General features: G+C 43.9%; 1 protein-coding gene across 4 annotated transcripts in view; it reads left to right on the top strand.

The window, feature by feature from the left end:
- Positions 1-27,728, top strand: part of ntm (neurotrimin) — a 184,523-nt gene that overhangs the window by 136,129 nt on the left and 20,666 nt on the right. For all 4 annotated transcript variants that reach the window (XM_067228983.1, XM_067228985.1, XM_067228982.1 and 1 more), the window contains one exon: positions 24,649-24,881. In XM_067228983.1, coding sequence (XP_067085084.1) covers positions 24,649-24,881 — 233 coding nt within the window. The remainder of the gene's footprint in view (positions 1-24,648; positions 24,882-27,728) is intronic.

Raw genomic sequence — 27,728 nt, forward strand, 5'->3', positions numbered from 1 at the left:
TTCAGCGTGTGTGTGTGTGTGTGCTCGCCTGACATGTTTTTCAAAAGACAGACTGGAGATCAATGGCTACAGGGCTTTAAGCATGACCAGATACACTAAGCCAATTAGTGCCTGCCTGACTTTGCTGATATCAATGATAATTGAAGAAGAAAACCATCTTCACTTGACTAGTGACCAGTGAACTCAAATTAGAGTGTCTTGGGACTGTAAACTATTGCAGTTAGATTTTATCTTTCATAACATTCAACTCCGTGAGCTTGAGGGATCTGAAGCGAGTTCACAACCAAGAATATAGATGGGACGTGACCCATCTGCCTCTTGTATTTGCTTTATAAGTAGACAGAAAAACATGAGGTAATTCTAATCACCGAAAACTGTTAGCACATGGCAAGCAACAGCTATGTAGAAGGCATAGAAAACAAAATATAGAAAATATAGAATAGGAACAAATAAAAACATATTGCGAGGTGCTTTGCGAAAGCGTCGAAAAGTCAATCCAAAATCTTCATTTATTATTTTTCCTGTTTAATTGAAAGAAGCAGAGGCCATCACTTTTAATAAGGTATGATAATGCCAAACCAAGCAGAGCTGAGTCCTGCTCGACCCAACCACCTTTCTTGTCTTAGCCAATCTCCCTGTTTCAAATCCAACTGCACTTTCTGCGTCTCACCAATAAACAACACCCTTACCCTTCACAGCCCATAGCTTTTGTCTTACTTGTCAGTGGCCTGTCGACAAAAGAGAAATAAGCACCCGTTCTCCAACATGGTATCGTCATTACAGCTATTTACTCACTGGGAACAAGTGGGTTATAGCATGTGGCATTTGGATTGAGTTTCAGCTACTTCAAATAAAAATACAATACAATTTCTTATTTTCTCTTGTCAGTGTCTGCCTCAGGCTGCCTCTGCCTCTACAGGAAGCAGCAAGTGCCATTTTAAGCCCGGAGCTATGTGTGTGGGCACAGGATCAACCCAAGGCGTCTGTAGTGTACCCAACACAACGCCATGAAAGCTGGAGACACATCCAATCCTGTAACACTACCAGAAAGCAGGAACTCATACTGGGAAATGGATAAATATAGTGGAGTTGGATCTCGTTAACACTGCATAAAAATAGCAAAGCTGGGTGCCTTCACACTTAGAAAAGTATTAAGGCACTCAAAGGACTTTATTTTTATAAAAATGCAAAATATGGTACAGCACTTGCGTCAAGGATGAAAAGGGAACTAATTAACTGAAATGTTGTCTCAGTATGATAAATTATTATCATAATACAGTAATGCTGCTTGCAAGTTCCCTGCCTTTTTCAATCATTGTTCTGACAGTTTTTTGGGGGGAATATAGGATAGAGAATGATTCACTGTGGACATTTTGAACTTCAATCGATTTTTTGTTGGGAAACCAATGTTTTTTTAATCCCTAATTGAGTTCAGCTTGCCTAGATACAATTTACCTACCGACCTACAGTATAACTGTGGAAACTCGTTGGAACAAAGTTGAGGAAAAAACACTTAAGAGATACGATTAAGGCCAACAACTGCTTTCTGAACAGTACTGGTTTTGACAAGCAGGCTGAGGAAGCTCAAGTCTGTTGCTCTAAAAGCATAACAAGCGAACGCTTCTCAGCAATCGGGTCCTATCAGAAGGATGTTGTGGAGCTTTGTGGGAAGAATGATATATTTTGGAGTACAATGGAGTCAGACTGCATTCTGCATATTGGGAGAGGAACTCGCCCTTCTAACTCACATATTGCGTTTGAGTTTAGTTGTCTGCCTGTACTATCGTAAAAAAACAAAACATGGTTTGATCCTTGCATCTCCCTAGCCTGCTTTGTTTGTGAGGGCTCTGAAACAAGTATACTGCGTGTAGATCTTTTAGAGCCAATCCATGACCTGTATTCAGAAGTGACTTCTCATCTTCTTTAAAAGGCCTGTTGCTGGATGGTCTCTCCCCTGGTGTCATCCTGGACCGTATCACTCCTCGTGTAACAAGGCTGTAGGACCGTATCACTCCTCATGTAACAAGGCTGTAGGACCATATCACTCCTCGTGTAACAAGGCTGTAGGACAGTATCACTCCTCATGTAACAAGGCTGTAGGACCATATCACTCCTCGTGTAACAAGGCTGTAGGACCGTATCCCTCCTCATGTAACAAGGCTGTAAGACTGTATCACTCCTCGTGTAACAAGGCTGTAGGACCATATCACTCCTCGTGTAACAAGGCTGTAGGACCGTATCACTCCTCGTGTAACAAGGCTGTAGGACCGTATCACTCCTCGTGTAACAAGGCTGTAGGACCGTATCACTCCTCGTGTAACAAGGCTGAAGGACCGTATCACTCCTCGTGTAACAAGGCTGTAGGACCATATCACTCCTCGTGTAACAAGGCTGTAGGACCGTATCACTCCTCATGTAACAAGGCTGTAGGACCGTATCACTCCTCATGTAACAAGGCTGTAGGACCGTATCACTCCTCGTGTAACAAGGCTGTAGGACCGTATCACTCCTCGTGTAACAAGGCTGAAGGACCGTATCACTCCTCGTGTAACAAGGCTGTAGGACCATATCACTCCTCGTGTAACAAGGCTGTAGGACCGTATCACTCCTCATGTAACAAGGCTGTAGGACCGTATCACTCCTCATGTAACAAGGCTGTAGGACCGTATCACTCCTCGTGTAACAAGGCTGTAGGACCGTATCACTCCTCGTGTAACAAGGCTGTAGGACCATATCACTCCTCGTGTAACAAGGCTGTAGGACCGTATCACTCCTCGTGTAACAAGGCTGTAAGACTGTATCACTCCTCGTGTAACAAGGCTGTAGGACCATATCACTCCTCGTGTAACAAGGCTGTAGGACAGTATCACTCCTTGTGTAACAAGGCTGAAGGACCGTATCACTCCTCGTGTAACAAGGCTGTAGGACCATATCACTCCTCGTGTAACAAGGCTGTAAGACTGTATCACTCCTCGTGTAACAAGGCTGTAGGACAGTATCACTCCTCGTGTAACAAGGCTGTAGGACAGTATCACTCCTCGTGTAACAAGGCTGTAGGACCGTATCACTCCTCATGTAACAAGGCTGTAAGACTGTATCACTCCTCATGTAACAAGGCTGTAAGACTGTATCACTCCTCGTGTAACAAGGCTGTAGGACAGTATCACTCCTCGTGTAACAAGGCTGTAGGACCATATCACTCCTCGTGTAACAAGGCTGTAGGACAGTATCACTCCTCGTGTAACAAGGCTGTAGGACCATATCACTCCTCGTGTAACAAGGCTGAAGGACCGTATCACTCCTCATGTAACAAGGCTGTAAGACTGTATCACTCCTCGTGTAACAAGGCTGTAGGACCGTATCACTCCTCATGTAACAAGGCTGTAAGACTGTATCACTCCTCGTGTAACAAGGCTGTAGGACAGTATCACTCCTCGTGTAACAAGGCTGTAGGACCGTATCACTCCTCGTGTAACAAGGCTGAAGGACCGTATCACTCCTCGTGTAACAAGGCTGTAGGACCGTATCACTCCTCATGTAACAAGGCTGTAGGACAGTATCACTCCTCATGTAACAAGGCTGTAGGACCGTATCACTCCTCGTGTAACAAGGCAGAAGGACCGTATCACTCCTCGTGTAACAAGGCTGAAGGACCGTATCACTCCTCATGTAACAAAGCTGTAGGACAGTATCACTCCTCATGTAACAAGGCTGTAGGACCGTATCACTCCTCATGTAACAAGGCCAGGGCGCTCTGTCTTACATTTCAAGCCTATGGGCCTTAATGGGATGAAATGAAGGGTCGACATATAAAAGGGTAGAATTTACATTTGTATACATGATATTCTGTGAAATTATTAGGGAGTGCTGTCATCTTGGAGAGAAAATCCCAACACATACTTCATCTAGCAAGGCCCCCCCCACAGAGATGAGGTCATCCGGGAAGTCATTTTCTTGATTTGCTTGTAGAAGTGTCTTCACTTAACTTAATATAAAGAGTTTTCTGGATTCATCAGCTCAAAGCTAATTGGCAGAGAATGGCAGATCATTAGTGTTTACTCTGTCCTTTTAGACAGCTTCATGTACAGTATAGGCTATCTGAGTGCAATTTCTCATATGTATGTATGAAACTGGCATTGGGTAATAATGTCATATTTGCATTTAACATTCACTGTGTTGTTTGTCATTGGCTTTTATTAAATTTGCATTGAGTGGACTGGTGGCATTCAGCTGAAGGAAATTGCATTCGATTGTACAAATGAAATACATTTCCACTAGGAAGTTGTGGATTTTTTTGTTTATATAAAGGAAATATATAAATATAACTGATTTGCTTTCACTTGCGGTGCAGATGACACACATTTGGCATTTTCCATGCAAACGTAACCAGCAGAGCCTTCATGCCAGTGAAGGACAAATCAACCTACTATTCAAGTCTGTTGATGACGCTTTAAATACTGTTTGAAAAACAGCTGTATTTTCTGATTGCATCTTCTGATTCATCTGCCAAGGCGGTCGCAGACTGTCGAGTTTTCCCTTTACAGTAAATCAAGTGTTTTTCCTTACAGATATATACTGTAGTGTCAATACCTTCACAGTGCATTCGTAATTCATTCGGGAACTGTAGATATGTATTCAGCCATTGTATTAAGCTAGGACAAGGCCCATGGAAATTGCAAGAAATAAATTAATTTGGGATTGAGTGTGTAGCATTGATATTTCAGCCTGATTTCCTTTTATTGGACCTTATTTATACAGGAAAAAAACAAATATTCAGTCAGGGTTTCTTTTTCAAAGAGCCCTGATTACATAAATAAAAATAGAAGGCTGGTACTCACTCCAACGTAATCTGACAAGCAGCAAAAACGGGCCTAGCTGTTCTGAGGTGGACTGATTTGCGTGTGAGATGGACTCAGTCTGAGATGACTGATTAATTGCATTGGCACGTTTTAAGATGTGGCTGAAAATAGGCTGAATAAACCGTATTTTTGTTCCAAAATGTGGGTTCCAACTTGTGAAGTGGTGCTAGTTTCACTTCACATTAGTTTCAGCGCGTTGCAGATTATCAAATGAAGGTAAGCTCATGTTCTCCCTGTGTTAAAACTATAGTTTTGGCTTCCCTCTTATGATTTTTTTTTCCTCTCTTTTTTCTTCATAGTCCTCTGTGATTTCATCCGATGATGGAAACACTTCAAACTGATGAAATGAATGGTAAATCAAAGGTATTGAGTTGAAGCAATTGAGCCTCTAATAACTCTTAATTAATAAGCCCCTGTCATGTTTTAATGGTTCAAGTCCGAAAGCAAAAGCAATTGAAGTTTGCGCCTGGGAGGAAGGTTCAAGCACTACAATGATTTTGTACATATTTTTTCAAACGCTTTATGAAGCAACCATTCACTCTGGGAGGTGAAGCGGAAAAATGGAATTTGTTCAGTTCATCAATCCTCAGTTGTTTGTCATTCCTGTTACAATTGGTCTAGGATCAAAGTAAATACATTTGAAGGCTAATGCAGTTTGTGGTATTTCTAGAAATGTTATACAGTAAGCTCCAAAAGTCATTGGACGTTGACTTTTCATTTGGTGTTCTGGTTCTGTGCTTTTGAACTGTGCATGACAGATTGTCATATCCAGAAGGTGTAAAATGTCAGTTTTAGTTTGAGGGTATTTGTGTGCTTGTCGAACAAACTGTGAAATGATGAAACATATTTCCCCTATTGTAGGGTATTAAAAATCGTTTTAGACAATGTCCAATGAAACAGTTCCATTTAATGTTTGCAGATTGTATATGCTTTGCATGCAATGCAAGGGCTGTCTAATATCTGCAGTCCATGGACACATCACTAGAAACTGGATGTCTTCGACAGGAAGTGTTCTTCCAGTGAGTCACTTCAAGGATTGTGAGGCATCCATATTCAACAACCGCTTGGTTTGGGGCATTTTACTTTACAGCTTCCTCTTCAGCATATGCCAAATTGAGTTCACTCTAGAATCAGGAAGGATAAGATACGTTCCGTCCACAGTACTTAGTTCCAGCGGTCTTCAAGCGCCTCTTATTTACCGTTTAACAAACTAAAACTGGTTACTACGGCTTGAGAGTTGTTTGCAAATCACAGTCCGCCTTCTGAGTTTCTTTGCTGGGTGTGATAGTATATTGATAGTATTCTGACTAATGTTTTACTTCCTTGGTCTGGCATGTCTTTTTACATGTCAGCTCACCAGTGTTTTTGCCTGATCCTGATCTGAAGAGATCTGAAGTCTTGATGTGCATGGAAAATACACTCGAAATAAACGAATACCTTTCAAGTTTTTCCAAAACGTCCAAAGAGCTTGAAGACAGACTCAAAATGGCTAAATATGTGGCCATTTTTGTGCTCACCGTTATCAATACGTTTCCATATGGTTCTTTACGATTCGTTTAGATTTGTAGTACAGGAGCTATTATTATCAATCTTAATATGCTTGGATGTGTCTTAATCACAATTCCACACGAGAGCTTCAGTTGTGAGGCTGTTTGGTTCTGCTTTGTGACTTCAGTAAATCAACAACTACAGCAATGATGATTACGGCATTGCAATGAGTTAATTAACACTCGTAGACATGTAAAGGCAAGTGGGAGCGAGTAAATATGTCTCTTTCTCTGAGGGATTCTTGGGGACAGCAAATCCACATGACAGGGAAGTAAACAACTCACTTTGGATTATATACTGTATTAAGATGCAGCATTATTTTCTCCAGGTATGTTGGTTCATGGCAGGATAGCTGAAATTAATTTATTCTTTAAATTGCGTACATCAGCCAACTAACCTGGAAATGTGAACAGTTTGAGAAGTAAAAATGTTGTTTTACTAAATGAGCAATGCTAAAATACATTTTAATTGAACAATAGTTGCATCGCTGTTGCTTTTCAGCAAGCCTATAGACAACTTACGACTCTGGGGAAATCGTTTGTCATGGGGTTGTTGAGTGTGTTTATCTCCAGATGTGTTTCTGCCATGTAAACAACTTCGACACAGAGCTCATTTTACACAGTAGCTACTAAGAGAGGAGAATACAGGTACAAATGACCATATATGTGTTTAGGAGACACTAAGAGGTCAGCTATTTGCTTCTAATGTCTTTACAGAGGAGCGAAACCTGATTATCCAGTCCTTGAAGTTCCTTGGGAAAAATTAGGCCCGTGAATGTATCCTTTCTCTATTTTTTCTTTTAGGGTAGGCTGTTAGGAATACTTTCCTCCACACCTCACAGACATTAACCAACAGAGGGCAACCTCCAACTGCCAGGCTCCTGTTCGGTCACGAGACTGTATCTTTTTATTTTTTTTATAAGGTTTATGTTTTCATAATGGCTCACACACGTTAACATGACATGAAAAATGTCCACCAATGTGTTTTCCTCTGAGTCGTTTGTTGGATACTGTTACATTGTTCTGAACCTTACAGGGATGTAGCCCCGGAACAGAGGCACTCAGAAATTCATCCGTGCCCAAACAATGAAGCCATGTAGGAGGTATTGCATATCAATAAGTGCATCTGTAATGCAATCTTTCAAATGTAGGCTGTGAAATCAATCGTTCTTCCTCTCTCCTCTCTGTTTCTCAAACAAAATCCTTATCTCCATCTCTCTCTCTCTCCTTCCCTCTCTCCCTCTCCTCCTCAATCACTCTCCCTTTCCCACATGTATGTACTATAGAGCACAAAAACATAAGCTCATAAACCCCCAGCATTCTAGCCCATAATGCCTATAACCTGACAATCTGAAAATAAAACACTCTGCTTAAGTCAAAATGATGTCACCTGAGGCTTATGCTGTCGAGAACAAACAAAATGGCCCATGCGACAATGCTCACATGCAGGATCTCTTCAAGGATTTGCCCTTGTAACCTGCTTAGAATCTCTGTTGGGACTTAATATAATATATTAATATAGTATAATATTAATATATGAAGTATAATTTCTAGAGTTGATTGATGTGAGTGGAAAGAATCAAAGTTGATTTGATTGTATCTGATTACATAGTGAACTACATGGTGTATGTATTCCTTGTAAAGGGTTAAAAGCACCCTAGGACTCTCACATATTGCTAGTGACTGCAACACCCAGTGGGGGACTCATGCCCACGTGCTTGAAGTAGTGTTGGTCATGTATTTTGAAGCACAGTAGTGCAGGGCTTGGATATCAACATTACAAGAAGTGGCATTGTGCGTAGCAAGTACACCCACCATCTCATTTATGTTGGCATGTCGCCCTAGCATAGGTTTAGCATCACGGTATAGTTACCTCTGTCTGCTGTGGCCTGGGCTTTATCGCGAGGTCTCACGGACCCGAACAACCCTGACGTCCATCTCCCACCTGGTCTAGCGATGGGGGACGGAGGGGGGACGGAGGGGGCTTGGTTGGTGTGGTGGGGGGCAGGCAGCCTGACAGACCGGCTGGTTATAGGAGCTGTTTGGGATCCCTGGAGCTGCCAGCCCGCCACCCCTTTCCTCAAGGTTGGAGAAGAGAATTAACATGCGCCTGAGTACCATCCCTCTATGGAGACCCAGGTCCCTATGTATTTCTGTGTTTTAAAAAGGGTTGTATGGAGAACGGTGAGCATGTTTACTTGCACAGAATTTTCAGGTTTTTGCCTTTTTTCAGACAAAGACAACATTCCTGATTCTGTTTACGTGGAATACTGAAAATGAAGATTCAACTGATATTCCCATTTTACATAAAACCAGAATTATGATCACACATAATCACATGTCCACAACATATTCCAAAAACCGGAAAAATGCCACATTCAGAATATGGCCGAATTCAGAATACCCAAAAGGAAACCATGCAGTTTACATGACCTTATCAAATTCGGCGTATTGTCATTTTCAGAAAACATACTCGGTGTGCCTGTGTTTGTTCAGTATGGAGAAGCCAGTCACCAGCTCTTCTTGACAGTTGATGGTCACTGATTTCGTACAAAGCGGGTGATGTTTCTTTCCTGTGTTCACGCACACCAGGCCTTCCTCTCCCCGGCGCGCCTCATTGGCTGCACAGCTGTTTCCCTCCCGAGCTTTGATCCAATGACCCTGAAGCATTGACGCAAGTGCAGCTCTCTATCCAATCATAATCAATCCTTTACGGTGATACTTGTGCCCCTGGGGCACTTGGGATATGGAGTTTTAGATAAGTGCTGCTTTCTACTTGTTGGCAGCCTCGATACAAAACAAATGGATACTTCTCAAGGGTAACCCTTTGGCATACCGGAAAGGGATGCAGAAGATGGCAGCGTCGCCCATACAAATGGGATTGAGGCCATGTAGTTGCTGTCAGACTGCTAGACACAGGGAGAGAGAGGGCTGTGGTCGTGGGTCCTCAAAAGGACAGGTTTCGGGGGTGGTTGTTGTGATGGAAAAGCTTTAAAATGTAATGGCTGTTCTGCAGAATAGTAATCTGGAAGTGATGACCTTTGATGGCTATTTGTGCTATTTTTATTTTAAGTGATGCTTAGTCATACAGCATCAAGTGTGGGTGTGTGAGTTGAGTGCTGCAAATATGCGTACATTATTTACCATTAAATTGGTAACGTAGAATTCAGTTCAGTGCTAAATCTGTTGCGTGATCATATCAGAGAGATACACTGAAGAAACATTTTCCCTTTCATTAAAGTCAGCGTTATCTAGATGCCTCCCTGTTAGACATATCCTGAGGCATCCTCAGCCACCACTGTGGCTTTATCTAACTCACCCTTTAATGCTTCTATCGTATTGATTACCTTACACCTGGTTGCTTAACCCCCTGCTACCTCACCTCCTTCCTCCGATAATGAAACATTTACATTTAGTCATTTAGCAGACGCTCTTATCCAGAGCGACTTACAGTAAGTACAGGGACATTCCCCCGAGGCAAGTAGGGTGAAGTGCCTTGCCCAAGGACACAACGTCAGTTGGCATGACCGGGAATCGAACTGGCAACCTTTGGATTACTAGCCCGATTCCCTCACCGCTCAGCCACCTGACTCACATGTCAGCATTAGACAGATAAACAAGCCGGCTTTCAACTAATATGCATATTCCCCAACCCAGAGGTTGTTTACATGAGCTGACGGCATCGTCGCTTCACTTCCTTGTCTTTTTCTATTTTTTTCACCCAGAGCCTGAATCGATGTTCATCAGTCCAAGTCTGAAGTCACTGTAAAAGGGCCGACAATTGCATTGTATTGATCGCTGCCAGACTAATTTAAAAGGCATATGGTATTATCAATATCTAGACCTGGTGTATATAGACTAAACCCACACAAGGTCATGAGCCTGGACCAGGGCAGCTGTTTGGCTGGACTGTGAGTGCTTGGCAGCTGAATAAATATTAATGGAGAGGACTAGAAGAGGCCGAGACGATGCGTTTACAGATGAGGTTCCAAGTTTGCTGTGTGTGTGTGTCCTCGCTATACTTTAGTGGATCATGAGGGTCATGTAGTTTTGAGAAATGAAAGGTATTCTTGGGTGAAACTTTCCTTGATGTTATATTAATTTGACTGTAACTACATAGCAGTATGTATAGTAACAACATTGCAGTTGCATAGTAACTGCTATGTAATTATACTTCATTGTAGTTTAGATGTATTAAGTAAGCAAGTTATTACACAAGTTAAACTTGCTATGAGACAGATTTCATTTTCATCATCTAGCGATATTATTTTACACAAGATGAGCAAACAATAATACTAAATAAATAAGGAGAATTTAAATATATAATCCAGGCTGAGAGCAACACAGTAGCTGCTGCCAAAGGCAGGAAGGAAACCTGGCAAAAATGTCTGACTATGTAAATGCATTAGATAATAGGCTTATCAATATCACTGCCCCATCATTAAGGCAGGAGTAGACTTGACTGTAATTACAATTGTTTATTACCTTAATCACTTGCTTCAATGTGTTCTTAAGACGTGTCTATGACATTTGTAGCCTTATTCTTTCATCTGACAACCTGGCAGTGTTAAACGGTCGTGGGAACAAATAAAAACAGATACATATTAACGTCATTCGCGTGTCGCACTGGCAACGTAACGGCTCAAGAAGCTGATATAGATAACCCAATCCCTCCGTTGAGAATCTTAATCTTTCAAATAGATAGGCCTACTCGTCAGGGAAAACTAAAGGCTTCTCTGTTCTCCTCTCCCCTCTCCTTTCACTACACGTGTGGGGGTTTGGGGAGTTTTGAAAGGTTGAAAAAATCATTTAGGCTATATGCGAGCATATGTGGATGTTAGTTTTCAGTGCTATGAATGTGTGTGAACGTTTCATACGTGAATGTGTTTCATGTGTTACCAAAGACGGTCTGAATTATTTCCTAAACGGCCCCATAGTTAAACATGAAGTTACGTCGATAACCCCACATCCTGCGCGGAAACACCTGTAGGCATGATCATGTTAGCCTCTGGCCATGTTAGCCTCTTAGCAAATGATTGTTTACAATATAGCACACTGTAATTATTTAAGCTGTGTAGGTTTTCTGCTTAAAGGACTGAGTTAAGTACAGTAGCAACACTCCAAGGACATTGTGGATCTCTGATGTTGAATCTGTATAGGCCTACATAATTTCTGAACTTGTATTGTCTGTTTTCAATTTGCGTCTGGTGATATGTACCAGGCTGCAGCTTTTAAGTCGTTCTTGAATTCCCAGTTCTTCCCCCAAAATTGAAAGGGCAAAGAGGAATGTCAGGGCTCATGCATTATCGGCAATAGCAATTATCAGAATGAATGAGGCAGAAATTGCAGATCCAACCGTTCTACATAAAATCCTGCTCATAATCCCTCCTCAAACTTTCCTCCAGCAATTATTACGTCGCTCCCCCCTCCCTTCCTTCCATCCCTCCATCGCATCCTCGTTTAATCTTTTTTTCCAGCCAACTTTTCCATCATATTCATCCTGATTAAGAGATGGAAGGGTGAAACAAATTATAGGGAGGTCGTCGAGCCAATGAATTTACAGTTAAACGACTAAGAGGTAATGACTTGTAGTCAAACGCAACCTATCATTTGGTCATATCAGCGTTGGCTTCTGATATTGTTCTCAAAGCGTGCAGACTTAATCTTTTCTGCAGTTTTTTTTGTCATAAGATGGTGAGAGAGGAGGTGTTTGAATTGACGAGAAACGCCCTCAAACCAAATCATTCTAACTTTTGGGATTGTAATTATGATGTTTATAGGCGGGTCAGAAGTCTTATCATAATTGTATGAAACATTTTACCTGTTTACTTTTATGCAAAGAGGGTACGGAGATACTAAATATCATTGTCGAGCTAGGTACAGCTCTTTGTGTTAAAAACTGCTTGCAATGAAAAGAAAAACGGTGTGCCTTCAATAGTGTCTGCAGTACAACAGCAAATATGCATTACAAAAGCATCGGCAATTCAACAAGGTTAAAAGGGCTAGTGGGAAATTGATATGGTACAACATTTTCCGTATTCCCTTTTGACATTCATCGCTTGCAAATTGCGCCGAGGCTTTGACCCCCCCCTCTGTTTAGAGTCGACCTCCAAGTGAATTCCGCTTAGCGTTGCGGCACTGGTTGAGTTACATTATTTAACAGTCAGGTAGCAAAGGGAGCCAATAAAAAGCAGTCATTTATCAAAACCTAGTCCCACCTCAAGCGGTTACGTGAGCTGCATAGTGGCAAGATCACATAATTAGTCCTCAGAGTGCCGGTTAGGGGAGGGAGGGAGCCCGGTGAAATGTGTGATGTAACTCACATATGTTCTTCCAGTTGTCCGAAGATCCAAACCATTTGTTCCTTAAGTACTTATTATTTTTATTACATTTTCTCACCACTAACCAGAACTTGACGTAAACCACCTTTTGCACCGTCTGGAGTGTGATCACAAGCTATTTGACCAGAAATGTTCCGTTACGAAGCGCTTTAAGTATTGGTAAGATGTAACTGTACGTAGGCAACATGCCCAAAAGTGGGGTGACATGGCCTTGGATCACCTGTCAACAGTTTGGTGTTATTTTACAAAGTTACTGTTCCAGTCAGAAAAACAGGCTGCAAAAGAACAGCAGTTTACTCCAAGAGTTATAACAGAATGCAAAAGCTTTTAGTCTTAGACAGGTTTGTGTGCTTGGTCTCCACTAACCTGAAGCGTCAACGGTAGGTCACGATTTGCATTGTGAAGACGCCCTCAGGACTGTTATCCTCCGATAGACACATCTGGCAGAGCCCTCGTGTTCCTCACAACCATCTGTTGACCACGTGAGCAGAAATTCTGAACGCTTCCATCACGGAGGTAACTGACAATCTTTCTGACAAGCAAGAGCAGGAGGAGGATGATTTATTGAAACCAGAAAACTTAGCTCCGGTGCTTTTATCGGGATAAAGTCAGTGGAGGCACGGATGAGAACTCTCTGGTCAAAGTTGTTACTAAGTTTGTTGTTGGTAGGCTACTGTTATTGGTTCGTCATGAGAATACATTTGTGAGGAGTTGTAAATGTCGCCTCAATGTAAAGTTTTACCGCTTAATAACACGATTACGCCCTGCCCTATTTACTTATTGACTTCTTATGCTTGATTGTCAACCCGGTGCACAAAACCATTTAGATTTCAAGCTGTTCGCAATTAAGTCTATGAGACGCATATTCATTAACCACCTACAGGGGAGCAGATCGCAGATAGTGATTGTATTTCCTGAACACTACCACCTACCACGATGCAACTGTAAGAATATGTTGTATTTGTAATGATAACATTGTTGGCGCTGCTTTTTGCTAATGACTGCAGTGTGGTTGTGACTCAAAAAGAGAACTGCTGTGCTGATTATTCTGATTGAGAGGTCCTATTTTTCGGAGGGAAAAGTCCTTATATTTGGGCGCAAGGAACCACATCTTAAATTGTAATCTTCTTCATTTTCTAGGTAGGTTATGGACTGCTGACATTCAAATGTCTTTTTCAAGAATAAATTGTGTCACCTTGAAGTGTGATGCGTTGTAAGTGGCACACATTTTCCATGTCATTATCCTTGGTTGCATAGAGTAATAACATTCTATACGATACAACTTTCTTATCCATTTCTGGAAAATGTTTGCCTTTGGCTTCACAGATTGAATATAGTTTGAATAAAAAAAAACACAGCACAGAACGTATAAAAATGTGTAACACAGAACACCCACGAGACATACATTACAAACACTACAAAACGACAAGTTCTCAAAGTGCAGTTCAAAAACTTTCAGGGTTACAATCTGGCATGCCACTTTATATGTACTGAGAAGAAAACACTGTTTGATTCTTTGTATGAAATACAAGAGCAAAAACATACCGCGTCTGTTTGGTATCACACAGAACAACACCTTACTTCCTCCAGATCTACTTTCCTTTCAAATTTCTCAGAAGTATCTAGAAGCTCCAGAGAGGTCATCTCCCCCGTCTCCCTCGCTTTCCCTTCTAATATTAAGGACTCTTAAGATGTTAAGTGGACTTTAACCCTGTTACCTTGGCCCCTTCCCACCCCCAGCGATGCTAATGGCAGTGTGCAGGCATCAGATAAATGTCACCTCGCTGGTGGCCTCTAAATCTCTGTCCGACCCTGGGAGCTGACCTGGAGCCGGCACATCAAGATGTCAACTCAGGAAATACAACCGTCGCATCTTTTGGGCACAAATTAAGTTGAGGGCTTCATGGGAATTGCCTGAGAGGTGATCAGAGACATTTTATGTGCTGCTTGAAGCTGTTATATGCAATGGGGAAGATATATATTTATATGTGTGTGTATATCACTTCATATTGTGGCACTCTCAAGTACAAGTTTGCACACTGCTGTGCAGAAAACCGTTTTTCTTTTTTCACACAGCTGAAGGACAGTTGAGTTTGTCAAGCCTTCTCAATCCCGTTTCTCCCTCCTTTCCCTCCTTCCTTTCCCTCCTAAGCAGTAGAGTTAGTTAACCTTGTCCACTGCAAACCTTCCCGCCCCGCAGTCACCTCCAGATGAAGACAAACCTCTCACAGCAACCAATTAGGCCATGTCATTTTTATCCAAGATGTGTGGGCCCCTGGTTTGATAGATCATGTACGGGGAGCCGGAGGAAGGAGAGCGAGGCAGCCAGGCGTGGACACAGGTCAGTCCGTCCGACACACACTCGGCCCCGGCAGGTCTTAGCCAAGGCTCTTGTGATCGATGGAGAGGAAACAGGGCGTCGGTTATTTATAGGATCGGCAGGCCATTAGACCCATCTAGCCGCTTAGCCTTTTGCTCTGCCTGTTTCTCTGTGCCAACTGGGAGAGAAGTGGGAATTTAGAACAACTGGCAAAAACACAATGTAGAAATCCACCCCTTTGGATTTCTCCAACGGTGCTCTCCAATCGTGTAAAATCGAGTACGTTCTTAAGTCAAATGTTTGGTCTGAAAAGAGAGGGTTTGGATGGGCTTGTGCGAGGACAGGTGTCATGCAGTGACCCTTTTTTAAAATATCCTTGAGCGTTTGAAATCGTTTCAGAGTATGGTCAATGACGCCTCTAATTGAGCTTGATGAAGATTGGCGTCCCTGACGACCAGGTTCACTAGAGCATGCTAGGAATTTTAACCCAGCGTGCCATCCCTCTCCAAGCCCACCACCTCTACACGCCCCGGACTTGATGCCTTCCGAGGACCCTAATGTGTAGCATTTGCAAAGGACACCTTCATTTGCGGATGCGTGTGTTCTCGGGTAGACAAGGTGATATTCAGCTGCAGGGCTAATCTGGGAAGTGCAGTGAAAGCTTTGCCAGAGCTGGCAGACCCTTGAACTGGAGATTCTGGGACCGTAGACGGGTCTGTCACACCTGGTTTATAGGCCCGACCAAAGCCAACCAATTACCTAATTGTTCATTAATTGCATGCTGATTTATTATTTTTATCCTATTCGTTTCCATTTATTTCACATCCTTCCTCACTTAAATGGTAACAAGGTGACTTTCATGCTTGCGGTGGATGTAATTATAACACAATTACAAGTTTGTTCTACAGCAACAGATGTTCTGACATGTTATGGTGCTAGTGGAGGTGTGTGGGTGTGTATGTGTGCATGTGCACAACCCGTTGTCAATTGTATGCACAAAAGACACTATATTTGAGCAAATTGGCTTAAAGCAGCATTTGAATGCGTTTAATTATACATTGCAGTTATTTATGTTCAACTTTCAATAGGGTTCACACAAAATCTATGTATGTGTGTTTGTTTAAATACAGAATCAAGCCTCTAGTGCCTTTGCATTTACCTATTCACCAGCAAATGAAGACAGTTATTTTGGCTCCTTTTTTTGTTTTAATATTTCTCAAAGCATACTAATAGGAGACATCTGTATGTTAACCATCATCAAGAAACATGAGTAAAAACCTGAACTGTGAACCAATGAAAAACAACACAAAAACAATACAAAACTTCATTCTGTGCGTTCTGTTGCTGCTGTTTCCTGTTAGTATTTCCTGTTCAGGATGACTTAACCAGATGTTTAAACGTGCAAAACCAAGTGCTGCAAGTTAACCTAACATACATGGGGCTTAAAAAGTATCAGTAATAAACTGAACCGACTATCAAACTCAGGGGAAGTGAATACAAGTCTTACGTCGCCACTTAAAAGCGGGAGATCATAAAAATACAGCTTACGTTACGTTTCATCAACTTGGATTTGTAAAGCGACGATTATGGGATGGAGAAGCAAGCCTCGTGAAACTGGGAAGTTTGATTTATAGTATTTACTCTCATGGCGTGCTGTGCGTTTTATACTAGGCAGGCACGAGCGTGTTCCCCAGAGGTCTGGCCCTGGTGTGTGTGTGTGTGTGTGTGTGTGTGTGGGGGGGGGGGGGTCATGCATGTTCTTCCCTCCCCGCCTCAGCTGTGGGTCCGGGGCTCAATTAACTGAAGCTCACACACACACACACACTCTCTCAGCCCCCTGGTCTCACACACACACGCACACACACACACACACTCTCAGCCCCCTGGTCTCACGCACACACACACACACTCTCAGCCCCCTGGTCCCACACACACACTCTCAGCCCCCTGGTCCCACACACACTCTCTCAGCCCCCTGGTCCCACACACACACACACACACACACACACTCTCTCAGCCCCCTGGTCCCACACACACACACACACACACTCTCTCAGCCCCCTGGTCCCACACACACACTCTCTCAGCCCCCTGGTCCCACACACACACACACACACACACACACACTCTCAGCCCCCTGGTCCCACACACACACTCTCAGCCCCCTGGTCCCACACACACTCTCTCAGCCCCCTGGTCCCACACACACACACACACACACACACACTCTCTCAGCCCCCTGGTCCCACACACACACACACACACACACTCTCTCAGCCCCCTGGTCCCACACACACACACACACACTCTCTCAGCCCCCTGGTCCCCCCCACACACACACACACTCTCTCAGCCCCCTGGTTTCACACACACACACACACACACACACACTCTCTCAGCCCCCTGATCCCAACAGTGAGCCTCCAGCCACGTCCATAAGCTTTCCGGCCAAGCAGCCCTCCTGATCTGCAGGGTGGTGTTTAACGTTTGTGTGGTGTGTGTGTGGTGTGTTTGTGTGTGTGTTTGTGTGTGTGTGTTTGTGTGTGTGTTTGTGTGCTTCAGACCATTTGTAGGGATGTGAGCTAACTGTCCTGTTTTGATGTGTCGATTTGGGGCACAGGGGGGACTGTGTGTGTGTGTGTGTGTGACTGTGTGTGTTGGTCAGGGATGTGGATGTTTCCTTGCTATTTCAGTTTCTCTGAAAGCATTGAAGACAGCTTTTAGGGACAAATCTCCAATTCCCCAAGCAAGTGTCACTACATTTAAGCTCCCTGTGAGACTGGAACATGCTAGCTCAGTTCCGTGACCCCTGGAATGTGCTGGAATAAACTGTTTTGTGTTTTTTCCATCCTGGAGCGCATGCTGTAAGTTGGAGTGAAGGCGTTTAGTGTGTGCTGGCCTCCTATTTAACACTTCTAATAGTTTTTTGGTGCAGTTTTACAAATGTATTGTCATTTGGTATCGTTGGCAACTTATTACTGATCTTTAAATCTTATTTTACCAGGGGGGGGGCTTATAGATGACCTATAAGTATACAGGACTTGTTTGCCATCATCCCACAGTTGTCAAGATTCCCACAAGGCCTAGGACCTAGTTCTTCCAGGCTAGCCACCTGGACGCCCCGTGGCTGGAGCCTTCTTATTACCTGCCAATGTATTGGGTGGGGGGAGACGGAGGTGTCTTCCTCCCCCCCAGAGCTGTCAAGGCAGCTCGTCCACCCCCCCCCCCCCCCCCCCCCCCCCAGGAGAGTGCAGGAGCAATCACCATAGTAACTACAGAGAAACTGCCGTGCCGGGGGGTGTAAGGACGCAGTCACTGGCAGGGAATCGATGGGGTCAGGCTCGCGCCGTGAGAGCTACCCTGTTGGAGCCGTCTGTTATGAACATCTTTTCATTTCAGCAGGCGTTGCGTTCAAGGCGTTTGTTCAGATATTTTGGTGTTGTTGTTAGGGGCAGGATCAAGTTCAGAGAGGAAGGTCTGGTTAATAACGGGGTTTCACGTTCTGAGCTTGTTAAGCACGACGCAGTCTTCTGTTTATCACAAACATGACCCAACATATGCAGGGAAAAAGCTAGACTGTGTGATCTGCGTTGCTATGCCAGGACATGCTCGATCGTATTTTGATAGAAATCTGCTCTAGGTAAGGGGTTCACATCCACCATGCAACATACTCGTGTGAAATTACAGCACGTTACGTTTACACTGGATTAACATGGATATTGAAGCGGGAAGTTTTTTTGGGTTGTAATTTCTTCTTCTGCCTAGAGGTTTTTTGAGGAACCCGATGGGAGCTGAAAGGAGAGGTGAAGGGAGTGTGAGGGGTCCTTACAGATGGAGACTCCCTTCCTCTTTACCGCCTGACTGGAAAGGCCTGAGAGTTGGGTTTGAGTGGTGCCGGTGATTTTGGTTGCATGCTCGACGGCTTTTTCTATCTTGCTTTTCTCGGTGAGGACGTTTTTCAGGAGAGGATGTTGAAGGGGTGAGGACTGATTGGTTGAGTGACCGAAACACTGCTGTTAAAAGGTTCTGGTGTTCGTTCAAACCATTCAGCTTTCTCAGGAGAAACATGAACTGTTGGACTTTTTTATTTTCTAAAATATATATATTTAGGGCACCTCTGCTTCGATTGGATAAGCAGTGAAGTATGACAGGAAATCGAGAGGGAAAATGCAGGAAATGTTCAGATGTGGATTCAAACTCTTTTGGGAACAAGGAAGATGGTTGTGTCCTTCCAGACCCCGGGGACAAAGCTGGTGTTCAGAAACAGCTGGGACACAGCTATGCCATCTTGGTTGCCGTGGGGACATGATCCTATAGCTCTTTATTCTTACTGAGGGACTGTATGGCTAAAACAACCAAGACATGTACAGTAGATACAGATTACAGTGGATGTTCTTTGTTACAAAGCAATCATGACCACTGACTGTAAGCCCTGTTTGCCCAAAGTGTATGTCCAAGGCGTCCACGGTTTTATCCAAACCGACACAAACTTGACACAAAAGCTGAAGATCGAGGATCAGAGGTAGCGTAGTTCTGAGAGTCAAGTCGGTATCTATCTCACCATTTTGTTGTGGTTCTAATCTAGTCATATGCTAAGACTAAGCTATTTTGGGTCCTAACTCAAGACGGTTCACATAACGAGCATTTCAGTTGTTAAAAACGAATTGGCAAGCAGAATTTTGTTGATTATGTTCCTAGATTGACGTGTTATTTCACACGTTTGAGCACGTGTGTAACCTTGTACACATCCTGGATGTGTGAATGTTGTTGTCTCCTGATTGGTGATTGAAGGGTCAAACTGCGGCTCATCTGGGGACAAGACGGCCCAGCCTTTCCTCTGTCTTCTCACCCCAGTATGAACACACACTCGTGTTCTATAGTGAATCGTTTTTCAGCTGACCATCATTTTATTGTACTTAAATTCGTGCATTCAGTAGCTCAGTTATGGCCTGGTGAAACGATCCCATGTCCTACTTAGTTGGCCTGATTTTTATTACAGAAAAATACGTATAGTATATGCCATATTCTGTGCTCACATAACATTTGATTACTTAACATGATTTATATTTGAAAGGCAATGTTTCAATTGACTGTTAACTTAGAGCTACAACAGGTAAAAAAATAAAATAAAAAGAGAAAAAATGCCCCCAATTCTTGTTCGGTCCTTGACCCATGACCTCCAGCTTGAGTTGATTCGCAGCGGCTTCACAGAATAAGACGAGGAGGAAGGCAAAGGAACAGAATAGTCTGATAAGTAGCAGGCCGCTCCAAAATATTACATTTGACATTTCACCAGCACTGGCATGTCTGTAGCTAAACAACTCTCGAAGGACCTCATTAGCTTACACAACGCGTTTTTAGCCAACAAAACTAATTTTTTTCGTAACTGTTGTATCTTTTAGGGCAAACCATCCTTGGATGAGATTTAGGTATTTGACAGGTATTATCCAGCACCTTTACACATCTCTTGGATTGAAAAGCAGTCTGAGTGAATTTTCTAAAATCATGTCATAATAAGGTATCTATTTGTAAGCATTTAATACAGTTGAAAAAGAATTATACCTAATTCAAAACATTTATTTCTCGATATATAATACCTTTACAAAGGTTTTAAAGGAATGAGCATGAACCGCCAACAGCGAAATCTAAAATATGTATAAGATTAAAAACGGTTTTGTGCCTTCCTGTTGAGAGCAGACCATTTTATCTACACATTAACCAACCTAAATTCATCTTTGTCTTTTCTGGAAAAATATTGCTTCTGACATAGCCAAACGATAAGAAAGCATTAAACATGAACTCTATTAATCATCACAGTGAACAAATTCCACTCATAGCCTTCTAATTGTGAAGGAAGAGCAACCATGTATTTTTAATGATCCACACACACACTACTGCGTCAGAGTGCAAAGTGAAAGAGGTTGAAGTTGTTTATTCCAGTGCTTAATTTTCACATCCTCCGCTCGAATCTGTGAATCCCCTTTCATGGCATTGAGAGGTTTGACATTTTATTTGGATTAAATTGGCTCGCAGTCTGTGCAACAGAGATAAGAAGAAATACTGTGGTATGAAATATTTATTCATTTCTTTATGTTGCATTCTGGGGGATTTTGTAGGGGTTTTGGGTACATTCAGTCAGACGACCTTGCATAGCATTTTCAATAGCAGGGCTTTTGCCAACAACCACACTACCAAAGTATACCAGGGCTTTCCTTACTCCAGTTTGTTTGCTCTATACCCAAGAGTTCCCACATTGCAAATAAAGAAAAAGGGTAAAATGATGTTTTAAAGGTGACACAGGTCACAAAAGTTTTCCTTGGCTCAAAGGACGTGATGGAAGGGCAAAGGGAAACAGCTGAGATCATCCAGCATCTTTTCCTCCTGTTCACTTCTGATCCTCGTGAGCTTACTTACTTATTGGTAAAATGTTCAGACTCCCAGACGAAGAAATAACAGTTCTAGCTCTAAATACATTATTATTATTATTATTATTCAGATGCGGGGCACTTGGAACAAACGGTTGACTTGAGGTGACATCATTTCTATTTTTAGACAAGGCTCAACTCCCTCCAGGACTTCCTAATGCACTGTGAGGCTCTCGCTTACAACCTTGGACTTTTTGCACCCTCTGCTACGCACCCCCCTGAGGTCTCACCAGCCACAAATCCTGGTGGAGGTTTTTTGGTTACAGTCACCACAGGACATATCTGTCACACTGTAGAGGGGGGCGCGGGGGGACGGGGACGAATACTTGGTTCACCCCCTCATGCTCTTCCTCAACAGGAGTATAAAAATAGTCGGTGTTCTCGGCACATCAGAAAGGTATTATAATGTTTCGGTGACGGATGCCCTGCAGTATATCATAACAGCATCTCAGTGGGAGAACACTCTTTTAATGCCGTTCTGTTGCATCGAGGGGATTGGTTTCTTTGGTTCCCCTGGTAACGGGCGCCCTTGACGACTACTTCTGTCATCTAAGAGGGGGGGGGGGGGCGGGATCGGCTAAATTTACTTACCTGGAATCCCTCGGGATGGTGTAGGTTACTGGATGTGAAGTAAAGTAGTTCGAGGACCAGAACCGGGCTAGAGTCATCATGCAGTCGTCAGGATATGGGCCGTGGGGTTTATGAAGAGCACATGCAGCAGCTAACAAGGAGGTAAGGACTTTGGGCTGATAAATTAGTCATCTTTTTTCGTATTTAACGTGGTTCTCAATAGGTCTCACAAGGGGTGCAGCGACGCAGAGAATGGTTCCAAAGTGGCGTTCTTTATAGTAGGAAATCCAGCGTTGGGCCAGTCCAGGGACAGGACGAGAAGTTTGTCATTGAGAGCGCCACAGTGTTGTTCCAAAACAACCGGAGAGTTCCAGGAGCTGGCGGGAGCTTGTGGGGGACAGGCTTGTGGGGGACAGGCTAGTGGGGGACATGCTTGTGGGGGACAGGCTTGTGGGGGACAGGCTAGTGGGGGACAGGCTAGTGGGGGACAGGCTAGTGGTGGACAGGCTAGTGGGGGACAGGCTAGTGGGGGACAGGCTAGTGGGGGACAGGCTAGTGGTGGACAGGCTAGTGGGGGACAGGCTTGTGGGGGACAGGCTAGTGGGGGACAGGCTAGTGGGGGACAGGCTTGTGGGGGACAGGCTAGTGGGGGACAGGCTTGTGGGGGACAGGCTAGTGGGGGACAGGCTAGTGGGGGACAGGCTAGTGGTGGACAGGCTAGTGGGGGACAGGCTTGTGGGGGACAGGCTAGTGGGGGACAGGCTAGTGGGGGACAGGCTAGTGGGGGACAGGCTAGTGGGGGACAGGCTAGTGGGGGACAGGCTTGTGGGGGACAGGCTAGTGGGGGACAGGCTAGTGGGGGACAGGCTAGTGGGGGACAGGCTTGTGGGGGACAGGCTTGTGGGGGACAGGCTAGTGGGGGACAGGCTTGTGGGGACAGGCTTGTATTGTGGTGTCTGTGAGGGTCGCTCTTGTTTTCTGGGGAAAGTGCTTTTCCCATTGAGGTACAGTGGCTCAAATGAGGACAGTGAAAGGCATGGACCACATCTGCCAATCAGCAGAGAGGGTTTGTGTTCTGTGGGATCCCCTCCAAGAAAGTGTCACGTCACCCATTGATTGAATTTTCATGGGCAGATGTGTACACACCAAACACACACACACCCATACACACACCCATACACACACACCCCCATATACACACACACACAGGAACATGGACACGCACTGTCCTTGTAGGTTCTCTTAATGTCCTCTGATTCCTAATGCTATTACAGACACACTGACAAAGTTTGAGAATCACTTTGCTTCATGCTTGTTCACCGTACATGGATTTCCATTAGATACGTAATTAATATTTGTAAGTAATTGGTAGCATGAGGAAATAATTAGCCTTTGGATTTTTCTCGCCAAGCGAGTCAACCAAGAACACATTGTCCCTTTTGGAGCAGAGAAGACACTGTGATGTAAATTCAGAGTACTCTTGCATAGCATTTTCACTGTCACAAACCAAGACTATGCAAGACATGTATTTCAATATTGTGTCATCAGTTCCCAGCACATGCAATATGTCTGGACTCCCCAGATGACAAGTTTACTGTGGCATATTAACTCTTCAGACATCTCTTTCAGTGTGGTCCCTAGCCCTGACATGCCACCTGCTATAGATTCCACACACGCACACACATCTACACATACACCTACACACACACATCTAGACACACACACCTACCCATACACGTACACACACACTTACACACAAAGGCTGTTGTCTTCTTTTTCCATCATGACACCAGACATTCCCCTGGCAGACTATTATCCCCCACTACTGCATCACCAGCGGAGCGCAAGTGACAGATGCCATGGACAAAAGCTGTGACATAGCAAACGCCTCTCACCTTCCACCAAATGTTCCCTTTATCATTTCCCTGCATTTGATTTTATGGCTTGATGGCACAGTTCTTCCCTGTGAGAAACGTCTTTTCTTTAGCTGGGTAAATAACGGTCCACCTCAGATGGCTGAGCGGTTAGGGAATCGGGCTACTACTTAGAAGTTTGCCAGTTCGATTCCTGGCCGTGCCAAATGATGTTGTGTCCTTGGGCAAGGCACGTCACCCTACTTGCCTCGGGAGAATGTCCTTGTACTTACTGTAAGTCGCTCTGGATAAGATTGTCAGCTAAATGACTAAATGTAATGTAATGTAGAGGTTCGACTGAGTTAGAAGCTGTGCTGTTGGATCAGTCTTGGAGAGCTTCCAGTCCAGGGAAGACTGCGTCTGACAGACGGGTGTTTTGCATAAAAAGATGATTTGGGGGGATGGAGAAGGATTGCATTTCCCAGGCTTTATTGGACAGTTTTAAGTGTGTGACAGGAAAGGCGAGAGAGGGGAGAGAGAGGGAAGAGAAGACATACAGCAAAGGGCCCAGTCCGGATTCGAACCCACGCAGCTGCGGTAAAAGCCTCAGCCTACATGGTTCTCCCACAATACCCGGTGATGAGCTCCCGGTGGCCGTTTTAGCGCTTCATCTCTCTCGCGGTCGTCCCGCCACTTGACGTCCACTCACCCCGTGCCTCCGCCCCCTCCGCAGGTGTCCGCAGGGGGACGTGGTCACTCACACCGCCTGGCTCAACCGCTCCAGCATCCTGTACGCGGGCGAGGACAAGTGGTCTGTGGACCCCAGGGTGAGCCTGGTGACCTTCAGCCAGGAGGAGTTCACCATCAAGATCGACGACGTGGACACGAGCGACGAGGGCCAGTACGTGTGCGCCGTCCAGACGAGCAGCCGGCCGCGGACCACGTCGGTGCACGTGCTCGTGCTAGGTAAACAAACACGCTCGTGGGCTGTCTCTGCCTGTCGCTCTGCCTGTCGCTCTGCCTGTCGCTCTGCCTGTCGCTCTGCCTGTCGCTCTGTCTGTCGCTCTGTCTGTCGCTCTGTCTGTCTCTGTCGCTCTGTCTGTCTGTATCTCTGTCTGTCTCTATCTGTCGCTCTGTCTGTCTGTCTCTCTATATATTTCGCTCTGTCTGTCCGACATATATTTATGTCACTCTGTCTTTCTCTATATATATCTGTCTCTCTCTATTAGGCTTAGGGGATGACTGCATGGTCTGTGAAACTCTTAAATGTAATTTTGAGACTAAATTCACCAGCACAGGGCCTTGTCTCAATCCACTGAACCTAATTACAAGATTTTCTGAGCCATATGTTCTGATGAAGTGGATAATAGTCTGATTAGGGGTGACCAATGATATTGGTCCTCAGTGATGCTGTGTTTTTTGTAATCAGTGGATCCTGAATGAATTTGATTGATGACGCTGTCATTTCGGAGTATTGGAGCGTGGGGGCGGAACAAGCTGCTAAGGGGGCAGAGTGCTCCGGGTCTTAAGGCAAATTTTCTACCCAGCTTCTTTTAATGGCTTGTCTATTCATAAATTCCCATGTGTCTTGACAGTGAAAGTCAAATGAATGCAGTGTGCTGTTGTCTTTGCCCCGGACGCTGTGGGCGATGTTTAGTTTGGGGTAGTTGGAAGACAAAGCTGGGATTGTTCGTTCTTTATGTCGTGGGGTGTTCTCTCTGCAGGGCTGATGTTGTGGCGGAATGCCGAAACTAAATTGCTTCATTTCAGTGACACTGTCACTCATAAGAAAAGATGACTCGTTCTGTGATCAAAATGAAAGTTAAACAAAAAAACATTCAAGCAAGTTTACAGATGTCCACCTTATTATTTCACTTCTGAATAACATCGAATAATAAAGCAATGCATGGTGTGTCACTGTATTTGCCAACCGGGTCTGTTTGGATTCTGATGACTCTTAATATGTAGGCGTTAGGGTTCCTTTCCAGCTTAAGCTCATCAGCAAATAACTAATCATGAAATAAATCGTTTCCATCTCCGGTAGATTGTGGGTTGTGGAGTGTAGTTTGTTGGTTCAGGGTTTGTACACAAACAAGAAAGGAGATTACCATTTCCAGCCTATAACACACATTTAGCACGTTTCCCTTCTCGTGATTAGATACTGTGATAGCGAAGCCCCATACAGACTGTATCATCGGCCTGTACAACATCGCTGATCTTTATCTAAATCTGTCATCTTGGAATCCTCAGATCATTGTGTAGTTAATTGACTGAAGTCCTATCAGACAAGTGTGTGTTTTTTATTTTATTTTTTTTGTTAATTCTAATTAAAAGACAGATTAAAAAGTACAGAGAGTCACGTGTTAACCCGGCGGTGAGTGGAACTTCCTCCACAGGGGGTTGGCCTCGTTATTTAACAGCCTCTTGATTGCTTCGCTGCTGCCAGTGAAAAAGACACGCTACCAACTAGGCCTGTTCCTACATTCCCCCCCCCCCCCTTCATTTGGCTATTAGTTATGAACAGTTAAGCATTCAACCAAGACAGGACAAAACCTGTAGAGATAGATAAAAGAAACGTTGCCTTGGTAACTCAAAGAAGACAGAATAGTCGGTTGATTGGGAGTACGCCCGAACACTTCAACAGAAAAGGTCAGACATACAACGGCTCTGCATTCTCAAGCCACCATCTCACGCCTCACATATTTCTCTCAAACAGGATGTGAAGAATGAAATCATTTGCTATCTTATTGAAGCTTGCTTTGCAGCCTTGTAGCAGGTTCTATTGATAAGAGGGTGACAGAGGCATCTCATCTTGAGTGTTTACAACCCACACACAAAACATGTTTTCTCCGGGAGAAACGTGGAAACGTGCGAGAGCCTACCTTCCCACCCACCAAACGAAGCATTGCCTTTCATATCAATTAATATTTGTCACTGTCATTTTTTCCCATCAGATTACAGGTGGATGACAGTAACTTGGCCACTTAATATAATATTATAATACAGTGAGATAATTTTCTTTCAAAATGACACACCTGTCAGTGATTGTTGTTAGCACATCATACCTTATTATTTGGCTTGGAATTTGCTGTATGCTAACTGTCTGAAATACTGTGAATCACAGGCCATTCAATCAAGCTGCCTGTCCTTTTGACTATAGAGAAATTATCTTTGTAATAAAGAAATACATTACCTTAATTAAATTAATGCAATGTTTGCCTTGGCAAATAGATCATCCACAAATTGTTTTCAATTACATGTAAATCAAAGCCGCTACCTCAAATCATAGATGGCATTTGTGCTCTCTGACATTTTCATTGCCTATACCTTTTAATGCTTTCAAGGTGAGCACATTTAATGAAACTTCTAGTTTTGACTTGTCTCCAGGGATCGATGTCGTCATCGTTTTACAACATGGCATGCTGCGAGGCTTCTGCTCTAGGTGTTGCAGCGGATTAGGAGTTCGCAGCTTCACAACCGCAAGGCACCACAGTCACCGCTCTGCATCTCTGTGTCAGACGACAAGCAGTTGCATCACCTGAGAAACATAATTAGTTTTAGACATCAAAGACACCCCATGCATTATGTATTCAAACATTTATTTACTGTTGAAAGCTCGAATCTGGCGATGGCATTTAAATTCGCCTTGGAGATGACCCAGAAGCACATGATGTTATGCACAAGATGATCTGTAAGTGGCAGTTACATAGTCACGTGTCTTTTTAATGGTACAGTTACGCTGCTGAACGCACAGGACAGCTGACGAAGGCCTTTGTGTGTTTGCAGTTCTCCTGATGATGCATGGGTCCGGCA

The sequence above is a fragment of the Osmerus mordax genome, chromosome 25 (assembly GCF_038355195.1).
Source record: "Osmerus mordax isolate fOsmMor3 chromosome 25, fOsmMor3.pri, whole genome shotgun sequence".
NCBI classification, from domain to species: domain Eukaryota; kingdom Metazoa; phylum Chordata; class Actinopteri; order Osmeriformes; family Osmeridae; genus Osmerus; species Osmerus mordax.